The sequence below is a fragment of the Diabrotica undecimpunctata genome, chromosome 9, assembly GCF_040954645.1.
Source record: "Diabrotica undecimpunctata isolate CICGRU chromosome 9, icDiaUnde3, whole genome shotgun sequence".
NCBI lineage: Eukaryota > Metazoa > Arthropoda > Insecta > Coleoptera > Chrysomelidae > Diabrotica > Diabrotica undecimpunctata.
The window spans coordinates 83,013,972-83,038,068 of NC_092811.1; the positions used below are offsets into that span (position 1 = coordinate 83,013,972).

General features: G+C 31.5%; 1 protein-coding gene across 3 annotated transcripts in view; it reads left to right on the forward strand.

Moving 5' to 3' along the window:
* Window positions 1-24,097, forward strand: part of LOC140450190 (1-phosphatidylinositol 4,5-bisphosphate phosphodiesterase gamma-1-like) — a 196,276-nt gene that overhangs the window by 88,328 nt on the left and 83,851 nt on the right. For all 3 annotated transcript variants that reach the window (XR_011951982.1, XM_072543651.1, XM_072543649.1), the window contains exon 10: window positions 22,620-22,892. Coding sequence is in view for 2 of the 3 variants with exons in the window: in XM_072543651.1 (XP_072399752.1) it covers window positions 22,620-22,892 (273 nt within the window). In the remaining variant the exon portion in view is untranslated. The remainder of the gene's footprint in view (window positions 1-22,619; window positions 22,893-24,097) is intronic.

Below are 24,097 nucleotides of genomic sequence, written 5' to 3' on the forward strand. Positions count from 1 at the left end.
CCAACATCAAACGGTAGAACGTTGTGTATAATTTTGGAAGTAGCATACTATGTTCCACTTCAAAATCTCAGTTTTTTTTTAATATTCGTGGATTTTGTGGTATTGCGATATCTTGTTTTTTTTTTCTGTTTCGTTGGTCATTTCGTGTTTGTTATTAATCTTTACCATATGAAAAACATATGGTTAACATCTTCACACAAAAAATTATTACCTACAGTATATTCAACCCACTTACACCTCTAAACGATTAACGGAATTCGCAGAAAGCCTTTCGTTGTAGTAGAAGGCAGGGTAAACTGCAATGGTATTCTCAATAATGTTTAACACTTTGCTAAATTTTAGGTGTGAAATAAATATATGTGTCCTTAACCCGTTGTTCGTAGTTTTGCATATTTTGTTACAGATTTTTTTTTAATAAATAGTATTCTTGCATAATGTTATTTAACGTAAATTTCTTTCACCTACTTGTTTAATAATTTTTTTCTGAAACAAATACTACCGTGCTAACGATAATTTATATTCAAAGTAGATATCCAAAGTACTAAAATATCATTTTTAATTTTTGTTAAAAAATACTTCGGAGTAAACTAGAACATTTTGTCAATTTAAATAGTGGTGGTTAGATTGACCATATGTCTGTTAGAGTGTACCGTTTTTGAGACGTCTGCGATTACGGGTTAACGTTAGGGTTTTGGTAAATATATTTAACTTTTTATTTTTAAATGAAAATACTTGTACTAAAAAAAATAATTGTGGGAAACATTTTAATTTGTTTATTTAAGGTTTCCAACCATTTCTAAACTTTTTATCAAACATAATTAAATTACAATCGGCATTCCTAATGATCATTAGGCTAATTTGCTGAATTTATTTAGGATCTTTGTAAACGATTATATTATATTATATGTTACCTCTCAAGCACAACAGTTAGAAAGTTTCGGTCATATTGATCTAAACTCAGTATATTGTAATTCAAACGTTTAGTTTCAAGTGACCAACATGGCTAGACGTAAGTTGGATATTGATGAATTAATGGCAAATGTGTATAAATAATTTACCATAGAAAGAGACGATGGTGGACCTTTAGAGTCACTCGGGATAAGTGAAAGTAAGCTAAAAACTGTAATGAACACTGTCAGAGATTCTCAAGATCTTACTGTGACTGAGTATCACACAGACAAGAAAACAACTCGTAAACATTCTAGGAGCATTGACTAACCTGATGGAGAAAATTTTAAAATTCGCAATATTTTGTATCGAATGCGTGAAAATAATCAACATGTCAGTTTAGACACTTTACTGGCCAAAATAAGAGAAAGACAAGTTTCCGAAATTAAGAGGACTGGCCTTTGAAAAGTGTTGAGAGATTTAGAATTTAAATTCAAAAAAGAAAATAATAGGTTCCTTTTATGCGAAAAGAGTAGTGTGGTTCACAAAAGAATTAAATTTTTGAAGGAGTATACTAGACTTAGATCTGAAAATGCAACATTCGTATACTTAGATGAGACATGGATATTTGCAACAGGTGGAATTAAAAGAATTTAGCAAGACGACAGCCATAAAATCAATAAAATACACAGATAGCGAAGGCAAAAGACATATCATTCTTTATGCAGGAGGGAAAGAAGGCTTTATAGAAAACGCAGGTTTGATTTTTTCTTCAAAATAAAAATCTGCTGATTACCATGAAAACATGAATGCAGATATGTTTGTTAAATGGCTTGAGGGAAACTGTTACCTAGTCTGAGTGAACCATGAGTTATAGTTTTAGATAATGCACCTTACTATTCAGAGATTTTGGAGAAACAACCAAAACAGTCGTGGAACGTACCGAGCATAAAAAATTGGTTAGGTAAAAATAATATCAATTTTCGCCGGAATACGCCGTCAAATCAGAGTTACTGGAAATTTCGAAACGTAATGAAAAACCAACAGTTTATATAGTTGACCAAATTGTATAAACTTGTTAAACTGTTTGTTCGGGCTGTTAGGCCGTTGTCTTTTGAGATTAGTTCTCGACGTTTCGCCAACACTAGCGGTTGGCATCTTCTGTAGATGTTCCTGCTTCGCTTGTACGCTGAAACTGACCTTGTCTGACTGACTTGTCAGAAATGATAGTTTCTTTTGTAAAAGTATTTGACCGAATAGAGTGCGTATCCATAACGGACCTTTAGTCAAGTATCATCAAAATGAAAAATTACGAAATTTCCTCTCATAACATAAAAAAGATGGAACGAAAACATATCCGAAAGCAGCCTCAATTAGCTTGAAATATATATTAACATTTTTCACTAAAAAAAGTGTTATCAAATGTTTTAGAGCCGCTCCTGTTTTTAACGCGAGGAAAGTAGTTTTATCTACTGATGACTTTATGTACTGTAACCTGTACTCTTCTGAGCGGGATTCCATACTGCTTTTCTAATTAATCCTACGTTTTTGAACAGGTTTAGCGTTCTGGGCACTAACCCTAAAACGTAATTTAATACCTTTTAGAATTTTTTATACTCTAATCATCAAAATTATGATGTGTTTGATAATGGGAAACCGCTTATTCGTAACGGATTTAAACAGTTCTTTCGTTTTTCCATGCAACCATGGAATGTTTATTAGCGTCTACGAAATGGTTTTTGTTATTTGGAATACGGGACACTAGAATTATATAAAATAAATATTACTTTTAAATTTAAACATAAAAAATCAGAATCTTGAAAGTAACTTCTTAGTTTTTGATAATCGTTAAATTAAAAAGCATTGGCATACTAAAATAAATAATTCAAAGGTCTAGTATGATTCGCTAATGGGTAAAAACCGGATCAGGGATTCTAACCTTCCGTGACGGTAGAAGCACAGTTTAATACTAAAAGAATGCTTCTTTACCAATATACTGTGGTGGAAGTATATTTAATAAATTCTACAATTTGAGTTAATACTCTATCGTTCCAAGCTGAAGTATTTGCAGTGATAGCCTGCATAGTCCTCACGAATTTAGGTGGGAACGTGTAAAATTTATTATTGTATGTAATTCTCACAGCCGAAGACGGTTTTTAAAAATTTAATTGTAATAAAATTTACTTGTTCGGAACGTTTATTTCAAGGAAAATAACAACTAAGTATATAATATAATAAATTGAATATAATAAAACAGCGGTATATGTTGTTGTTTGTGTTTATATGACTGCGGACACTAAATCCATTCGTCAATCTTATAATTTTTACTCATTTTTTCATTAGTCATTGTTTCGTATACAATCTTATCCTAAATATATTACTAGTTTTGATCTAATATATAGTCTTTTTTTTTTGTTAATTTTGTCTATTTTTTTTATTAGGTGCTTTTTTAGTTATTTATATATAAAATAGGAGATGATGTCCTCAGAGTTCCACCGCAAACTCTTCTGCAGCTATCTACTTAATTCAATAGCTACTTTACTATGGACTGTCCAAGTTCCTCATTTTTTCTCTGTTTTTTATTTTTTTTTTTATTTTTTTTTATTATTTATTTCTTATATTGTTTTTATATTATAATAAATTAAATAGAAATACTCTATATTTAAATTACAATTTGAGTTTAATATCTAAAACATGTTTACAATAATCTAAATAATAACTCATTGTTTTCTAATGTTAATAAATAATTTAAATTATTGGGATGGTGGACATCGGTCAAAGAATACAGCGAATTTAAAACATTATTAACCTTATTAGATATAAGAGAACAGTCCAAAATTTAATGTTGTTGGTTACCCATCTGACCACAAGTACATTGTGGACTATCAGATAGATTCATTTTGAACATATATGATGGTGTAAGACAGTGGTTAAATCTCATTCTGCATATAGTTCTTGTCATATCCTTTGTCGACTCTATTTTAGAAAACCAAGATTTATCCTCATTAATATACCTTTCTTTCCATTCTTTCTTAAGCTCTTTGAATATGTCTGATTCTATATCTCTATCACCGCGTTTTTGCCAATTCATTTACTATTTCATTTCCATTTATTCCACAGTGGCTTTTAATCCATGCCAACTTAACAGTTTTGCCTTGTTGCCGAAGTTCTTTAATTTTATAATTCAATCTATTTTACTTTTGATTTGGGATTTATGGCACAAAATTTTACTTAAAGAACTTTTGCTGTCACTATAAATTATAAACTTTGAATGCTGTGTATATACTCATGATGAAATTGAGTTTTAACATTTTACTGTTTTTATTATTGTTATCCCAGTATGTACATCTCACACCTTCGATACTTTTGGATGCATTTGTATATAGCATATAACAATATTTGAACAATTGTGAATTGTCTGATATAAACATTAATTTTCTTAAAGATAAAGGCAAATTGTTGTAATCTTAAGAAGTATATCTGAACTTGTTCCAGAATATTAAAGTCAATATTGTAATTTGGGTTTATGTCATATTTATATAGTTGTTTATCATATATTGTCGTTTTTGAATAGAAATCTACTATATTTAGAGTTTTCTTTTTTATCCAATATTTTTCTGTTAAGTCTGCTAAGAACAGCTGTTGTATTTTGGATATTAAACTTGACTTTTTCTCGTACAATCTAACTAAAAGTCTGATGCCAAGTTTTTTTCGTCTTATATATATTGGCATTTCACAGCATTCGACTTGTAGGTTACTAATGGGTGTACTCCTTAGGGTTCCTGTACACAATATAAGACATTTATTAATGATTTTGTCTATTTTGTTTAAATGACACTGTGATGCGTTACCGTATAATATTGATCCATATTCGATTATAGCTCTTATATTATTTTTAAATAATAACAAAGAAAGATTTGGATCTGCTCCCCATCGTAAGTGTGACACGAATCGAAGAAGATTTATTCCCTTTTCTGTTTTTTTAACTATATTGTCTATATGTTCTTTCCAGAGAAGCTGTCTATTAAGAGTAATACCCAAATATTTAACATAACTTTGCACTGGATAGGAGACATTGTTTATTAAGATGTAGTTGGGTATATCTTTTCGTTTTCTTGTAAAAATACATAATTTAGTTTTGGAATCAGAGATATTTAGTCCATGTAATTCACTCCATGTTTTAATATGTTTGGCTCATTCTTCAATGGATTTGACTACATTTTCTATTTTAATGTGTTCTTGATAAATGACTATATCATCTGCAAATTGTAAAATTCTTGTGGAGTTTAAATTTTTTACTATATCAGCAGTATAAATTAAATATAACAACGGGCTTAATATTCCTCCTTGAGGTAAACCATCCATCGCTAGCCTTGGACCAATTGTGTTAGCATTTACCGATATATAAATTTTTTTACAGTCATATAGTTTTATTATTTTTTGACAGAAACATCCGGGAAGACCTATTTGTGTCATTTTGATATATAGTATACTTAAATTAACGTTGTGGTATTGATTCAACATCTAATAAAAGACCTGTTACTGAAGAATTTGACGTAAATGCTAAATTTATATCTGTTTCGAAATCCAATTGTGTTTGTGATATTTTATTATTTTTTTCTAACCATCTTTCGAGCCTAAGTTTTATCATTCTTTCCAGTGTTTTTGTTATGCAGGAGCTTAATGAAATACCTCTATAAGATTCTGCCGAATCAGAATTTCGATTTGCTTTAAGTATGGGAATCACCCGGTACTCTCTCCAACTATCTGGAATATCTTCTGATTGCCATATTTGATTAAAAATTTTTAATTCTTTCTTTATTCATTCTCCTTCGGTCACTGGATTTATTTGTGGTTTAAAGATGTTTGGTAAACGTTTGACTTGATTCCACATATTTTTTATTGTTGTATTTTGTGGGAAGTAGAAATAGGGGTAGACGAAAACTCAGATGGAGGGATGGTGTAGATGAGGATGGTAGACAAATAGGCGCAGCAAACTGGCAACAGTTGGCAATGGATAGAAATGACTGGCGTAATAGACTTAGGAAGGTCGAGGCTCTTTTATAGGGCTGTAGCACCAATGATGATGATGATTTTTGTTTAAAGTTTCACAAAAATTTCTCCATGCATTACGCTAACTCTTTAATATAACTTTTTTGGTTTTTGCTACACATTTATTATAATTCATATAATTTTGTATATTGGACTGTAACATAAACTTGCGTAAAGCAAGTTGTTGTTCTTGAATAACCTTTTTACAATTGTCATTCCTAAATCGTCGATTAGACCCTGTTCTTTTCTCCGGTATACATATTTTACAATATTCGTTTAATTTATTTAAACATTGTTGGTAACTTAAATTATTATCGAGTTCCATGAAATTATCAGTGATAGAAGAGAAAATACACCAGTCCGCTTTATTTATATTCCATTGGAATTTTGTATTTACACATATAGCTTTATTAACATTAATATTTGACTTTATAACAATAGCAAAATTATTTGATCCTAAAGTATTGTCCACAACATCCCAATCGAAACAATGACTAATATTTACTGAGCATATTGTAAGGTCTATTGCCGATTTATTAATGCTACTAGGTCTACGCAGCAAAGTTTCTTTGCCGTTATTTAAAAGTACGAGATTACAGTCCTCAATATCTTCTAACAGATTTTTTCCTATAGTGTCTACGGTACTACAACCCCAAACATAATTGTGGCTATTAAAATCACCACCAATTATAAAAGGCTTGTCCATAATATTAAAAAACTTTTTCCATTCATTTACCGTAATTTTGAGATTTGGTTTTACATAAATAGAATAAATGTTAATCTTTTTACCGGTTTTAATTTTAATTGCTATGCTATTACACATTACGTCATTGATTGGATGAAAAGTAGGACTATTATAAAAATTAATTTTTTTTTTTTTCAAAAGTATGTTCACACCACCATATCCATCATCCCTATCATTCCTAAAGGTATTATAACCTGTACAGTTAATAAAGTTACTTTTCTTTAACCATGTTTCTGATATTAGTCCTATATCTATTTTATTGTCATACAAAATTTTTTCTAAATAACCCTTATTTGTATTAATTGACCGCGCATTCCATTGAAGAAATGATAATGTTAGCCATCACGATTTAATAATAATTGTGAAATATTGTTTTTCAGTAATTCCAACGTTTTTTCATTTAAATTGTGATTAATCTGATTTAAAGTTGTTGAAATAAAGTTTACTATACTTTCTCCTATATTACTTTGATTATGTGTTATATATATTTGTATATGTGTTTTATTATGATAAATAGGGTTGTTAAAATTATAACAAGGCTGACTTTTTACTTTTGGTGTTTGCAAGATTTTTCTGTACGCTTCCATTATTTCTTTGTCTACGTAACTAGAATCAATACTACTTGATCGTTTTCGTTTATAGATTGTATATTTATTGGAAGTACTTTCTTGTTCTTTACTTACTGTTTTACTAATATTTTCCATATTATTAGCTTCGTAATATGTTATATTTTCAGTGTTCATAATCTTTTTAATATACTCCTGTTTTCTCTTTCCGTAAAATTTGTTCCCTTGTAAGTAGGGCTATCTTTCCTTTGCACAATACACAAAATAAATTGTTCGGATTGGAACAATTTGATTTATTATGTTCTTCACCGCATCTTTCACATTATCTTTTCCCCTACATTAATCACGTATATGCCCAAATCTCAAGCACTTTAAACATTGTAACATTCTGGGTGTGTAATTTTCAACCTCGTATATCATTTTTTCTATTACTACGTTTGTAGGTATAGACTGACCTTTAAAAGTTTATTACAGTTCTTGTTTTTACGTAGATAGTAGATCAATTTTCTTGTACCACTTTACGCATTATTTTTTTTACATGTAAGACTTCAAACCTCATTCCAAACCTAGTTTGAATTAATGATAACAAATCATCCTCTTTTATCTCTTTATCTACAGATTTTATCTCCTTTCTTTTGAGTAAAAAACGTTGAAATTATGCCTCGTACTATTTGCTTTTTAAATTTTTTATATTCAATTAAGTTATTAGCACTAGCAAAATTATTCAGTTCTACCATAATTTTATTCCTACCAACTACCCTAATTTGTGTGATATTATTTTTAATTTCAGGTACTGAACGTAATATTAGTCGGGCCGTGCCTATCCTGTGTAATTTGCAGATATTACCCTTTTTATTTTCTATATGTACTATATATGGTGCATTATCTCCAAATTTATATCTATTATTTAATCTTAAATTTATAACTTTATTTAAATTTGGATTATCCAATCTATCTATTTTATTAAATTGGGTCAAAGTTGCATCGTTATTAAAATCAAATTGGTTACCTATCTCGTTAGTGCTAGTTGTTTGGCTTTTTTCGTTTGTTACCTTATCATTTACCCTAATGTTGCTATTTTTTTTATTCTTCGAATTCCATCATCCTATCTTCCCCCAATTCTATAGACAACCCTCTATTGAAGGCTTCGGTGGAATTTCTACCATGTCGATTTTTTAGGGATTTCACTTCCTACTCACGAAATATACACTTTCTTACAGACCACTAGTTTAATGTGTCTTTACCACTACAAGTGTTACCGTAAAAGTGAAGAAAAAACCTTTAAAATAGATATTTTTTTGTAAGAGCTTCAAAATATCCGCCTTTTGATGTGACGTTTATATGACAGTTTGAACGGCATATGTATCGTCTTTTTGTTCTTACTAATAGTACGAGATTCCACTAAACGATCACTACGTAGTTCATCAAACTCACATTTTTACATACATGTAAGAATAAGATAGGTTGTGATTGATTGATAACAGGTTGTGAGTCAAAAAGTGGCCACAAATAGTTTTAATTCAATTAATGGTAATTAATTTTTAAACAATATTTCGTTCATTTATTTTTTAAATTAAATACGTTACTCATAACGCATTGGCATGTTTTTATATCAAATTAAAGCTAATTTTTTAATATGAGTGTCAGTTATGTGAGTCGATATAAAACAATTTCATGAATCTTTCCATATTAAAGACAATATTACTTATAATTATGTATAAGTAAAATCCTCATATTCTTGTTTATAGTTTAATTTCAGAACACTTATTTTTTTCATACATTCTATGTGATATCCAAAATAATCAATGCATTCACCATTTAAAATAATATTGAATTGAATAACAATTTTTAAAAGATACACTGAGCGGCAAAAAAAGTGGCCACCCTATAAATTTTCGAAAATAAAAATTTATTACAAGTTTTTTGCACTGTTTCATATTGCGTCTCAACTTAAATATTTATTGCTGTCATGTATGCTTGTTTTTGACAGTTTTGACATTTATGTTGTTGTTTTCTGTAGTTGCAGTGATTCTTCTAAGTTGAAAACATTTAATTAAACAAAAATCTAGCTCTTCAAACGTGGATTTCCATTAGTCGCTGTTTATCTTCCAAGTTGAAAACATTTAATTAAACAGTTTTTTTTTTCAACCGTGGATTTTCACTAAGTTAATAATAATTAAGATATGGTGTTATTTACAGTAGATGTTGTTCGAATTATTAAGTAAGGCTTGCTATTGTTCCCGAATTACAACTCAAGACACTGTAGGAATCGATTAATTTTTGCTCGACAACATCAACACTGGGATATACAGGATTTGAGCCGAATTCTCTTTACTGTTAATCGCGGTTCTGTTTGAAGTCTGGCCATGGCCGAGAGAGTGTTTGGTGACATAGAAATGAAAAATATACCCAAGCTTGTATGTCCCAGAGAAGAAAGTTTGGCGGTGGTGGTGTCATGGTTTGGGCCGGAATCTCATTTGAAGCTCGAACTGAACTTATTTTCATCAATGGCCCCCTGAATGCTCACCGGTATATAGAGGATGTTTTGACAGAAGCAGTAGTTCTATTTTATCCTTTTATTGGGGACAAATTCGTCTTTATGCATAATAATGCATACTGCAAGAATCGTGACAAATTACTTGGGGGAAGTAGGAATTAATACTCTGAAATGGCTAGTCTGCAGCCCTGATCTGAATATCATCGAACATCTTTAGAATGAACTTCATCGTAGGGTTAGAAGTCAACCAGGCCAGCCAGAAAGTCTTGCAAAACTTCAAAACATGTTTTGTGGAGCATATAAACGTATTCCTCAAGTTTTTATTCAAAATTTGTTTCTTTTCTTTACAAACCGTATGCAAACTGTTATCGATGTTTTAGCGCAAAATAGCCGATATTAGACAGTTTTGTTCAAGTTCACTCGTAATTTTTATTGTTTGTAATGACTAGGCGCCCAGTCGTCGTTGACCATCATTGTTCTTAGCACTGCTGCTTCCTTAGATTCTATTTTGTTGCAGTGGGAACACTCTGCTGGGCATGGCCTTCTGGAAAGAGAATCAGCGTTTCTGTGGGTAACTCCGGCCCGGTGCTTAATCTTGAAATCTTATTCTTGGAGTCGTTCGATCCATCTGGCTATCTGACCCTCTGGATTCTTAAACTGTATTAACCACTTAAGGGCGGCATGGTCGGTTCGGATTAAAAACTTCCTTCCATAGAGGTATTGATAAAAGTGCTCTACTGATTTCACTACTGCTAGAAGTTCTCTTCTCGTGACGCAATGATTCCGCTCAGGTTTTGAAAGAGCTTTACTAAAATATCCATAAAATATCTTGCTTCCTCTGTAAGTCGCGTTAATGGCTTAGCGATATCTGCAAATTTTTTAATAAACCTCCGGTAGTAAGTACATAGTCCAAGAAAACTTCTCACTTGATGTTTGTCGGTTCTGGTCATTCCTTAATGGAATCGATTTTTCCCTTATCTCCTTCTTCTTCTCTCTCCTTTTTTACTGACTATATGACCCAGATAATTGACTTTGCCTTGAAATAGCTGGCACTTCTTGGGGTTTAACATCAATTGAGCAGCTTTAAGTCGATTAGAAACGTTTTCTAAATTTTTCAGATGGTCTTCAAATGTCTCCCCCAAGACGATTATGTCATCTAGATAAACCAGGCATGTTTTTCAAGATAACCCCCTCAACACATTTTCCATAAGCCTCTCAAATGTCGCAGGAGCATTACAGAGTCCAAATGGCATAACGTTGAATTGCCACAATCCAGAGTCTGTGGTGAAGGCTGTCTTCTCTTTATCTACTGGGTATATTTCTACCTGCCAGTATTCAGACTTCAAATCCAAAGTAGAAAACAATTTACTTCCAACCAATATGTCCAATGTGTCGTCGATCCGAGGCAGAGGATAACTATCTTTCTTGGTAACGTTGTTCAGCAAACGGTAATCTACACAGAATGACAGAACCTCGTCGTTCCGTCTTTCTTTTTAACCAGGACCACCGGAGAGACTCATGGGCTCGTAGAAGGTTCTATCACCCCGTCTTTCTTCATTTCCTGAACAATCGTTTCAGCTTCCCCTCTTTTATCTTTTCTTCGAAGGCCAACTTATCAGCAGCAACTTGGTTTTTTAACGAAGATATTCTATCGTCGAGGGCAGACATCTCAAAAGTGACTTTAGAGATTTCCAAAGAGATGTTAGCAGAAACTTTGCTTTCCAGAGAAGAAATCTCGTTAGAAACTTTGTCTTCTACAGAAGCGATGTCGCCGGAAACTTTGTTCTCTAATGATGCGATGTCACCAGAAACTTTGGCCACATCATCAGAAACTTTGGCCCCATCTCGAAATCGACGAGATGACAGCAGCATATAGCAGCAAAAAAATAGACAAAAACATTAATAAATCTAAATTTTGGTATAAAATACCTTTAACTAAAGTTAATAGTTAACGAAATATTAAGTAAAATAATTATATCAGCAGGATAATTAAAAATAGGATTTGACAAAAAACAGAATAATAGGATTTTACATCAAACATTTTACGTTTTATGTTAAATTAAAGTCATATTTAAAACATTTTGTTTACAAACCAAATTAAGAAATAGTTAAACTAAATAACATAACTTTTTGTCAAAGTAAGTGTTCGATATGTCCACCATTTTCTTTAATTCATTGTCAATATATTCCATAAAAGATCATCTCATATTAAATAGCATCATTGGTTTTAAAGAAACTGCTGCAGTATTTATTTCTTCCCATAGTTAATTGCGAATGTTTATGGGATTCTTATAGACACGTTCTTTTAATACGGCCCATACACCAAAATCAAACGGATTAAATTTTGGGCTACGTGGTGGCTATAATGTATAATGGATGAATATATTCTTTTGGATACATATCCAAATCTTATGGTATATTATGGAACTACATCTTATTTGTCGCAGAGGTTAAATAATGTATTAAACTGTGATGTATATCATTCATTGGTTACTTGTATACACACCTAATAACCTATCGATGACGTTACTTATTTATATGATTACGTTACAGATTACGATTAACTATAATTACATCTCGAACAAATGGAGTATTGTGATTAACTAACGAACTAATATTATGCTGAACTAAATTGCCTGTGTGTATACTATATTTATAACAATATCGGTTATTAGGCCAACGATGTTTTGTAAAAATGCTGAGTCTTTATTTGTAGCAAAAGTATTATGAAACAAGACACATATGTGTTATTCAATACCTGGGCTTTAGTTTCTAATTGTCCTAATAATAATGGCTAAACAAGTAACGTAATGAATAATAAGTATTCTTTTGGGATTTTTTATAAATTAAATAATTATATCAATATCTCACCACATTGCCAAGGAATATGACTGCCACGACCAATCCAACGTTCAGAAAAGTTATATTTAAGTATGTTCTCACTGCCTTCTCTCTAACATGTGGTGGTGTACCATCTTACATAAACCACATATTTTGGGTTTTCAGCATTTTACATAAGGGAAAAAGTAATACAACACCAGTAGGTATAGAAACTTAAGAAGCGATAGAAAAGGGAAATTGTAAACATGACGACGGCCAACGTCTGAATACGGACACGGCACCTAAAGAAGAAGATGAAGAATATTTTTTCCAATAAGACATTTAGCAGCCATAACAAAAATTTTGTAATGTTACATTATCATCTTTGAGTTGTTGTATGAAGAATGAACTATGAATTATGCTTATCTACAGGTATTTACCGTACAAATATCACAACTAAGAATTATTATGCAGCTGACTTATAAAATGCGATTATCTCGAAAACGGTTAAATTTTGAGGTTACCAACAAGTATACCTTTTCTTGGTAAAAATAATGTATCTTTAATAATTAATAAGTTTCTTGAGGTTTTCTTTTTGTAAGTAATCTATTTCTTCTTCGTATATGTCTATGTCCATCTCCTCAATGTAATATGACTGAATATTATTTAAGTTTTCTTCTTGAATAGTCTACGTTAAACAGTTATGTAAATTTTATTTCCGGTGGGGTTTCTCCTAGGTTACTCATCATAATAAAACGAAGGAATTTCTGCATTTCCAATTTTTATATAGTTTGGTATTCCTGTAACAGATCTTCTGTTAACTGGGACTCTAACTTTGTGAGCAATTCTTGGGGGTATTATTATTTTACTAGATTTAAAATGTTCGTTTCTTGGGATCTTGCGAAGCAAAAAATATAGGCCAAGTAATTCTTTAATTTTAAAACTTTAAAATCATTAATTTGTGACAAAATCTTGCATCCTAGCAAACGGTAAAAATTAGGAGATAAATTAAAAAGGTAAAATTCGTGAGAATTTTTTTTATAAAAAAAAACTTACGAAGAAGTAAAGACTTCTCTGATGTATGATGGTATATTTTATTATTAAAATATTTAGAATTTATCCAAAAGGATTACAAATATTTTCGAAACGTTTCGGTCCAGTCGGACCATCATCAGTGAAACTTACAAGTATTTCCACGTCAAAATGGCACAAACATAAGGTACAATTTTAATTGTTAAATTACTAAACATGTGGAAAAAAGTTACATTTTAAAAGTAGTTGAAACTAGCTATCAATATAGGTGTAAAAACCTTACGATTACATGAAAATCATTATATTGTAAAATAGTAATGAAACAAGATCGATGTTATAGGATATCACTTTAAGGGGACATACAATTTCCCTGTAGAAAGGAGGACAACTTTGCCCAACGGTTAAAACCAACCAACTGATTAGATCAGGAAGAAAGCAAAGTTTATTAAAAATTGACGGGTTGTCAAGACAGTCGAAAGTGGATTTTTGGTAATCACTCTAATAGCCCAATATGGGTATTGTGTGTAATAAATTTTATTTATGAATTATGTTATTGTATTAGTTAAAATTAAAGAGAATGAAATTTATGTTAATAAGGTATATTTAAGTTTAGTTGTGAAAAGTGACGGCGGACCTTTAATGGTCGAGGGGTGCTAAGAATTTCCGCAAGGAGCCACACGGATGTGACAATCAACTATATAGAGAACAAATCCTTTTTAAATTTTGGGACATGGAATGTGAGGAGCTTGTTTGAACAAGGAAATACGCACAACTCTATTCAGGAAGTGAACAGATTGAACCTAGAAATATTAGGCATAAGCAAAATGCGCGCTGGTCTGGTTCCGGTAAAACATTGTTTAATAAAACGATGTATTTACTCTGGAAATTACACCCGATATCATATATACGGAGTTAGGATAATTATCTCCAGAAGAATCCAAATAGCCGTTGTAAACTCTGTTCTCTTTTCGGGTATAATGCTATAATTACAAATACAGGGAAAGTCAGTGAACATTAATATAGTGCCAGTGTATGCTCAAACTGCAGATAAATCAGAAGCTGAAATAGGACATTTTTATGAACAACTCAAACAACTTTTACAATACACCAGGAAGGAGAAAGTACAATAATAATGGGCAAGTTAAATGCAAAGATAGGAACAGGCCGAGTGGATAATATAATAGGTGATTATGGTTTAGGAACAAGAAATGCTAGAGGCAACAGATTGGCTCAATTTTGTCAAGAAGAAAACCTGGCGATTATGGACACATGGTTTCGATTACCACCCCGTAGACTGTATACCTAGAGGTCACCGCAGGATAATAAATAAAATTGCATTAGAAATGAGATCGACTTTATACTAACCAATCCAAGAATTAAAAATTCCATTATAAGCGTTAAGACTTACCCTGTAGCAGATGTCCCATCAGATTATAACCTTGTCGCAGAAGTGAAACTGAGGGTAAAAAGATAATAAAATCCAAAAGTTCTGAGGTGAATACTCAGGCACTCAACATAAACGAAATACGTGCTGAGGGTTCAACTTGTATAAATCAAGAAATGAAATGATTAACATTAGAAATAAAAAACACTAAGAATGTGAATATTATGTGGCGCAAAATCAAAGATTCTATTATAAAGACACAGAACGAAACTCTACCAAAGAAAGAAGAAAGTCGAAAACCTTGGATGCCTCAAGAAATAGTGGAAATTATAGAACAAAGAAGAAAATATAGAAGCAAAAACCCAGATGAATCCAGAGAAAAACATAAATTAATAAGGAACAAAATAAAAGAGGCTAAGGAAAAGTGGATGATGGAAACATGCATTGAAATAGACGAATTGCACCAAAAACGTGATCATTATAATTCATAAAAGAGCATAAAAAAGCCAGAGAATTATCTGGAAAATCACGAACAAATACACTTAACCGGTTGATTGACAAAAACAATAAACCTATTAATAACTCAATTGGAATAAAACAAGTATGGACTAAATATATTGAAGATCTTTTCATGAACACAAGAACGGAACCATCACAAATTGATAGCGAGGAAGCTCCATTAATATTAAAATCTTAAGTAAAACATGCTAAACAACTCAAAATCTGACAGAGTCCCTGACCAGATAAAGTTCATATCGAGCTGATTAAAATTATAGATGAAGACAATTTAAGCGCAATAACTATCCTCTTAACAACGTATACAAATCTGGTGAGATACCTACAGAACAGTTCCGCTAACAAAAACTATATATATATATATATATATATATATATATATATATATATATATATATATATATATATATATATATATATATATATATATATATATATATATATATATATATATATATAAAGTAAAAAGTAATGGCATGTCTCGCAAAACAGAAAACCAAAAATGGTATATCGATGGAAGGCAACCGTATATAGCCATATACGGTTGCCTTCTATATATATATATATATATATATATATACATTATGGTATAGAATTTCCAAAAAAGCTTATTTAGAAAAAATGTAGGCAATGATATTCTCCATACTTGGAAAATATGTGGAATTCTACAGGTTGATTAATAACTATACACCCTATATATTTTTTCAAATTTGTATTCTTCTCATAATTCTTGTTCTTATAATATTGGGTTTTGCATTACTATACAGAGTATTTAATAAGTTATGACCATTTTTATTTCGAAATCCCGGTGAAATCAACACCATATTTAAAAGCAACCAATTATTTATTTTATATAATAAAGTAAATACAATAGTAATATATTGTAGTTTTTAAATTAAGTTTAATTAAAATCATTGACATAAATTTCGTATACAGGGTGAACTACAAAACCAAATTAGGATTTTCTCATTTTTTTTAAATGGATCACCCTATATTTTATTTTTTAGAAATGTTGTATTTATGATACTCTTTCATTTTTATATAGCATTCCCTGTACCTAAACTCATTACTTTCCGAGATATTTTTAGTTTTAAACTAAAAATAAACCATAAGAATATGCAATGAATGTATCAATAAATGTGATATGAAAATATCATATTTGTTTAATGAAATACAAGATTCTTAAAATTCCTACAAGATAATATGTTTAGTATAATAATATAACAAGATTATTTTTATTCAATAATTAACTCAAACAAAACAGAATGTAAAACAATATACAATTGATGTAACAATTTTTAGATTGTTATATTAACAGTATTCTAAGCCAGAGATTTTTAATAAAACATTCCTAACTGCCGATTGTGACGAGCAGTTATTAATAAGCAAAAGGCCATTTGTATCAGTTACAAAGGTAAAATAGGAGGCTTTGAAAAAATGACAGTTTTCATATTATTAAACCGTAAACGGTAGGCTTTGAAAATTACAGTTTTTATATTATTACCTTTTAAATCGGTCAGTGTGGCTTGTGTTTATTGTTAAAAATGAATTTTTCTATAGAAGAGTTAACAGATATGATCTAAGTATTAGGAGAAAGTTCGAGAAATTGCTTACTTGCATCCAGAATATATCACGAACGATATTCTGAACGGAGGAAGCCAAACTCAAAAGCTTTTAAAAAATTAATGGATCGTTTTGTTCGCACTGGGTCATTTGTATATGAAAAAAATGAGAGAACCAAAACTGTTTTAAGTGAAGAAAAGGAATATGATGTACTGATAGCTACTACTGAAGTTCCCCACATCAACACTCGTGAAATTTCACGTCAACATGACATTAGTCAAACTTCGGCGGCAAAAATCCTTCGTAAACATAAACTGCATTCTTACCGCATACAGTTACATAAAGAATTGACAGTCAATGATTATCAACGCAGATTAGCTTTTTGTCAATGGTCTCAGCAGCAAGTGCAGAGACCGATTTTTTTTCAATTGTGTGCTTTTTGGAGATGAGACTACATTTCACAAAATTGAAACGGTGAGTCGGCATAATTTTCATTACTATGCATCAAGCAATCCCTATTTTATTAACACTCATAGTCAAACTAGGTGGTCTATAAATGTTCGGGGTGGTATTTTTAGCGATTATGTGATTGGGCCACATTTTTTTGACGGTCGTGTGAGTGGTGCCATATATCTGGATTTTCTAAATAATCATTTGTCAATACTACTGCAAAATGTACCGCTTAATATTCGACAACAAATGTGGTTTTTACACGAAGGTGCTCCAGTTCACCACACTGTTCCTATTCACAATCATCTAAATACTAACTTTCCTGAGAGGTGGATAGGCAGAGGAGAACCAACTGTTTGGCCATCGCGATCACCGGAATTCTCCAAAATTGATTTTTTCATGTGGCTATATAAAAGACCTTATATAGGTACCAGAAGCCTCCAACAACGCCAGATGATATGAAAAATAGAATAAGAGAAGCTTTTAATAAAATTGACTTACAAATCTTAAGAAATGTAGCTCGGTCATTTCAATATCGGTTACAAACTTGTATAGACGTTGAAGGTGGACATTTTGAAAATTTAATTTAGACTTATTTCCTTAATATCACATTAATTGTCGCATTCATTGCATATTCTTATGGTTTATATTTTTTGTAAGTTACTTATTGAATGAAAACAATTTTGTTATATTATCACTCAATACTCAATAGGGTCAGGTAGGGTAAGTGCGGAGTAAAATTTAACTTTCTCAAAGTCGTATTATTTATGTTACGTAGGAATAAGTTATGCTTCCTTTGACGATATAATTAGCTTGTTCGCAGTTCTAAAAGGAAAATCTCAAAAAATTGATACATTTAAAATTTTCTCAAGAAATTTTGAAAAAATGAGCAGTGGTACGCTCTTGCCCCATTAAATGGGGCAATTGCGTAAACTGATGTAAGTACGTGTACGCGATTATATTAGTTTACTTTGGGGCAAGAGCGGAATATTTATATCTTTAGTAACAAAATAGTTTTTAAAATGTTTTAAAATTCATTTCTTTTTATTTACAGCGTTTTAAATGTTTTTTTAATACAAAACGAAATCATTTTTTTTTCATCATCATCAAATCAAGTGAAAAATACTTTACTCAACCTTGGTAACTAGAAAATGTTACTTAGAATTGAATTTCTCCCCTCCGACCTATGATGGGCGGTTGTAAGACAGAAATAATATCCTCTCGCGAAATTTCACTTTTATCTTCAACTTGCGGATATTGAAACAATGTAAAATATTTAGTTTCAGACACTTTTCTTACAAACTTCACAACATGTTCATCGTTAATCTCAGTGATTTGCCCGACAAAAAAAACTTAATTGTTTTCTTTGTACAAAACCTCACGACAACCCAGTCGCTTATTTTTGATTCATGAGGAATATCTATTCTTTCTTCATATTTCTTTTGCTCAATTTCAATCATTGTTGTAAAGTCTTCGTTCTCAGACTGGGAGCTAGAAATGTTTGGTTGCTCATCTTCGGACGTTTCATTTTCGCTTGTTATTTTTTCTTTGTTTTCATTTTTTTACGCGTCTGATTTTTTGGATTTTTATATTTCTTTTGTAACCTTATAGAAGTCGCCGAACATATCTTATTTTGTTTTGCTTCTTCTTGTTTTCTGATTCGTTTAAGCACAGCTTCCGCAGTAATAAGTTCCGCACCATTGCATATTTTACTCTTTTTCTTGTTTTCACCATTTCCATTTTTTATGCACGCTAACATAAGGTATTCGAATGAAACAGAGACGTTTCAGTTAAAATGTTCTTGCATTCGGTTGATTTTTCCGCTACCTGAAAAATTGCTAAAATAAAAATGGTTACTTTTTATACTGGGTACAATAATTTAAAAAAGAAACTACCTGCTACATTATTCATAGAAGATGTGGTACTTGTTGATGAGCCTTTAATATTCACTTTAATTTCGGGTATTTCCTTTATTATATCGTCTAAAAGTAGCAGATTGAAGTTACATATTTCATAAAAAAAACAGTCAGCTTATAAAAAAAAACAATTAAAAAATTACCTCCAAGTTCATTTGGGGCTCCAACAGAGGCAGCGCTTAATGTAGAGGTAGAAACAGTCTCGTTTGACTTAACTGGAGGGTTTGAGACTTTTAACTGAGCTTTCCATCTCTGAAACGCATCTGAATCAAATGTTTCCTCGGGGACTGCTTATCGTTAGAGGGATATATTCCTGCTTTTCTGAAACCATTTGAAATAATTTTGCCTGGAAGACTAGTCCATATTTTTTCCATGAGTACAGAAAATTCGGCTTTTGGTAGTTTTTGACCAATATGCAATCTTTGCCATGATACCAGTAAAGGATCCCATCTTTAACTGCTTTCATTACGGTCAAATCAAGTGGCTGGAGAATGTGGCTGCTATGCGGCTGTAGTTTTATAATCTTCACTTGAGTATCAATTGCCATTTGGATAAGGTTTATACTAACATGACTCACATGCGTATCAAAAAACAAAAGTACCGGCCGTTCAGAACGTATGTCTTTTAAAAAACTGTTTTTAAAATAGTTTTCAAAGATGTCGGATGTCGCATTTGCATCCATCCATTGGGTGAGGCAGCATATGTAGTTTCGGGAAATGCTTTTCCCTCTGGAGGCATCATATGTGTCCATATTTGCTTTCCTTTAAATATAATCATAGGAGGGGCTTTTTCACCTTTCGCATTGCATGTAGCAAAAGCACTGATGTATTTTCTCTGCCTGAAGTGCTTGTCGTCCTTATCGCCTTGGCACCTTTTTTTCCTACGACTTTGGTTTTTGACGGATTGTAACAAAAACTTGTTTCTTCCAAATTCCAAATTAAATGTGGTTTGTTTTCAATACCCAGATTCTTAATAGTTTTTAAAACTAAATCAAAATAGTCTTTTCCAGGAATTCCATTTTGAAACTGAGTATTTAGTTGATGCGCTTTAACGTATTTGACTATATAAAATGTTATATAAAAATGAAAGAATATAATAAATACAATATTTCTAAAAAATAAAATACAGGGTGATCCATTTAAAAAAATTGAGAAAATCGTAATTTCGTTTTGTAGTTCACTCTGTATACAAATGTTTGTCAATGATTTAAATTGCTATACCACGTAGTTTTTAATTACCCTGTAGAATTCCACATGTTTTCCAAGTATGGAAAATATCATTGCCTACATTTTTTCTAAATAAGTTTTTTTGATATATTGTACCACAATGGAATTATCGACCGATGTCGCACTAAAAACTCACCCTGTATATATAGACTACAGATTAATCCGCTTAATGTCACAACAACTATTGAAAATATTTTTAAATCTTATACATGCAAGAATATTCAGAAAATGTGAAGCGGATATGAGTAATAGACAGTTTGGCTTTCGTAATGTTTTCGGAGCAGTAGAAATTTTCAGTAGTTTTGCATCTCAAAAATGTCGACACCAACAAAAAGATATTTTCGTCACATTTATAGACTATGAGAAAACTTTCGACAAAGTTAAACATAACATTCTCATGGAATGTCTAAAGCGAAAAGGACTCAACCGAAATGATATTAACATAGTGAGAAATCTATATTAAAACCAACAGGCTGTGGTAATATTAGATTAGCTCTGTAATTCGCTGAGTTATTACCGCAAAGTACACATTATACTAGATCAGATCGAATTTTTTTAGGGCAGTCAGTTGTTGGATGATTTAAGGCACATTTGACACACCTGTATTGATGATAGCAGCCATTTTTTTGTGTGACCATATCGTTGGTATCTAGTACATTGTACTAATTCTCTTTTTAGTGTTAAAGCTTCGATATCAATTTTTGCGTTGAGTAAATATTTTATCTCATAAATATCTTTATTATTTTCACAAGCTCACAAAAAACAGTAATAGGGTTTTTCCAATTCTTTGTTATATATTTCGTTATTTGTAGAACAGTATGTCCTTGGCTCCCTATTTATTTTTTTAGTTTCTTCTATATCCACCGTGGGTTGAATATGACGACTCACTATTTTAAAGGGTTTGTCTTATTTCTTGGTATGTGTAGGATATTCGGTTTTTTCTCATCGAGTGCTTTTACTATACTGTCATATATTTTAATTGTTTGGGCCTGTACGTTGACTTGTTCTTCATTCTCTGATTAAATGTGTGTCTTTGGCTATAGTGTTTAATGGTTGGATATTTTTAACACCAGCAATAAATATCGGTGGGGGTTTTTCTTCCTGTTTTTTGCCTATTCAATCTCTGCTTCTTCATTAATTAATACATTAAATTTATTTACTGTTGATGTTTTCAGTCAGTAGTTATCTATTTTGGTTTGTTTAAGTTTGAAATGTTGTTCCGGACTATTTCTCGCACGTTTTTTATTTTGGACTGTTCGCCATCCTTCATCATTTGATTTAGATGTGCTTGGTGGGTGATATTGCTTTGAACTGAATACTGGTATTGAGGTTGAGGTAACTGCATTTACTGGTTTGGCTGACTTGGGGCGAAATTTTGATGGATTTGCATTTGTTGTGGAAACGATCCAGTAAATAAGCTGGTCGATAGAGAGAAATGAGGAGGTTCTTAGACGGCTGAATCAAACAACGCAACTGGTCAATGTAATAAAAAGACGCAAACTGTAATACTTCGGTTTCATTATGACTCACCCTGAAAAATATGAAATTTTGCATCTCGTCAGACGTCAATGTGGTCCTAGCAGAAGAAGATCATCGCTTAAAAACGTGATAAGGAAAATCGACTACATCACTATTTAGAGCTGTTGTCAATAAAATCATGAGAATATGGTAGCCAACATGATATACAAGGATCGATAAAGTGGAAAAATCTTTTTGCAAGTGTTTGTTTTTTAAAGATTTCTTGTTCGAATTTATTTTCCAACGCCCCTGTTATTTTTTTGTATATTTTAGACATCGATATAATATAAAACTGTACTCTGAAGCATATTATGAATGAATATAGACTGTATCTTAATTTTTTGTGAAATTAGTTTTAAGTTAGTGACAGAGTTTAAAAATGAAATCCAATTTTAATACCTTCAATATTTTATCCAAAAAATGTTTATAAATTTTATCTGTTTTAGGAACAAGACGATGTATCATCATATACGACACCATCATACATGGACCCCAGCAGTATTAATTCTAACGTTACTTGCATAGCCATATATGACTACAGAGCTAGGCAAAACGACTTTTTGAGTTTCTGTAAGCATGCTATCATCACCAACGTAAACAAAAATACTGATTGTCCTGGATGGTGGAAAGGAGATTATGGTGGATTAAGGCAGAAATATTTTCCACAAGATTGTGTAAGAGAAATAGAAAGGTCGGAAACGCATGAGATAGATGAAGCAGTGAGTATTTCTTAAATTTTCTTATTAATAATGTTACATAGAGTATCGAGTTCCTCAAGTGAGTAGGAAAGAAAGATCAAGAAAATCTGAGGGACAGCGATTAGATAGAACGTGTCAGTGAAACTGTTTAATATTATTTCAAATTTCGTACAACTAGTTTATTGCTTTAAATATAGAATAATCACTTTGCATCGCACTTTAAGAATAGTTCGTTCAAATTCTCCGGGATTCCGAATTCACCTCTTTCCGCACTGTGTAAGGGGCACTCAAATATAAAATGTTTTATTGTTAGCGGGGTTTTGCAAGCATAACACTTCAGTTGGGGATCTCTTGTCATCAGGTGTCCATGCGCAAGGCGACTATAACCAAGCCTGATGATCACCTGAGAAAAACGACGGTAAATACTATCAGACCATGGTTGAAATGTTCGGGCTGTTTTTTGTGCCATCTGCTATTCCATATGTTAACTATTGTGCTATGCAAATAGGATTTGAGATCTGTCGCTGGAGTTTTTGGATAGAACTCAATAGTTGCGTCCTCTAAGGCTTTTCGTACATATTTATCTGCCAGATGGTTTCCTGTAATTCCAATATGAAATGGCACCCACAGGAAAGCAATGTTTCTGTGATTTAGATTGTGCAATTCTTGTCTAATGAGTTTGACCACAGGATAGGAAGAATAGATTTTAGACATATCAAATGCTTTGTTCAAATCAGAATAAATTGCAATACATTTTTGGTTGTTGCAGAAGGCATTATTAATATGTGATTCTATATCTACTAAATTTTCGGTAGTCGATTTTAAGGGACTACCTCCAGATTGCTCATTAATTAGTCGGTTATTTTATTCTAGACACCACAATAAACGTTTATTTATAATTTTTTTCTGAAAGCGTACACATCACACAAGTTAGTTAGCTTTGTTTGTTTTCCATAATTTGGGAAATTCGTGTTTACTCCATATATGATTATATATTCTTAATAATATTTCTACAGCTTCATCAGGTAGGTGTTTCAGAAAAGAAGCTGGGGACCAGGGGATGTGTCGTAAAGAATCTACCATCTCTCTTAGTTCTGTAATTGTGATGATAAGTGAATTTATAGGTTCATTATTGTTTACTATGTTAACAGTGATACTTTCTTTTTGTTCTTTGTATGTTAAGAAAGCTTTATCATAGTTTCTAGATTTGTGTTTAATGCAATTTC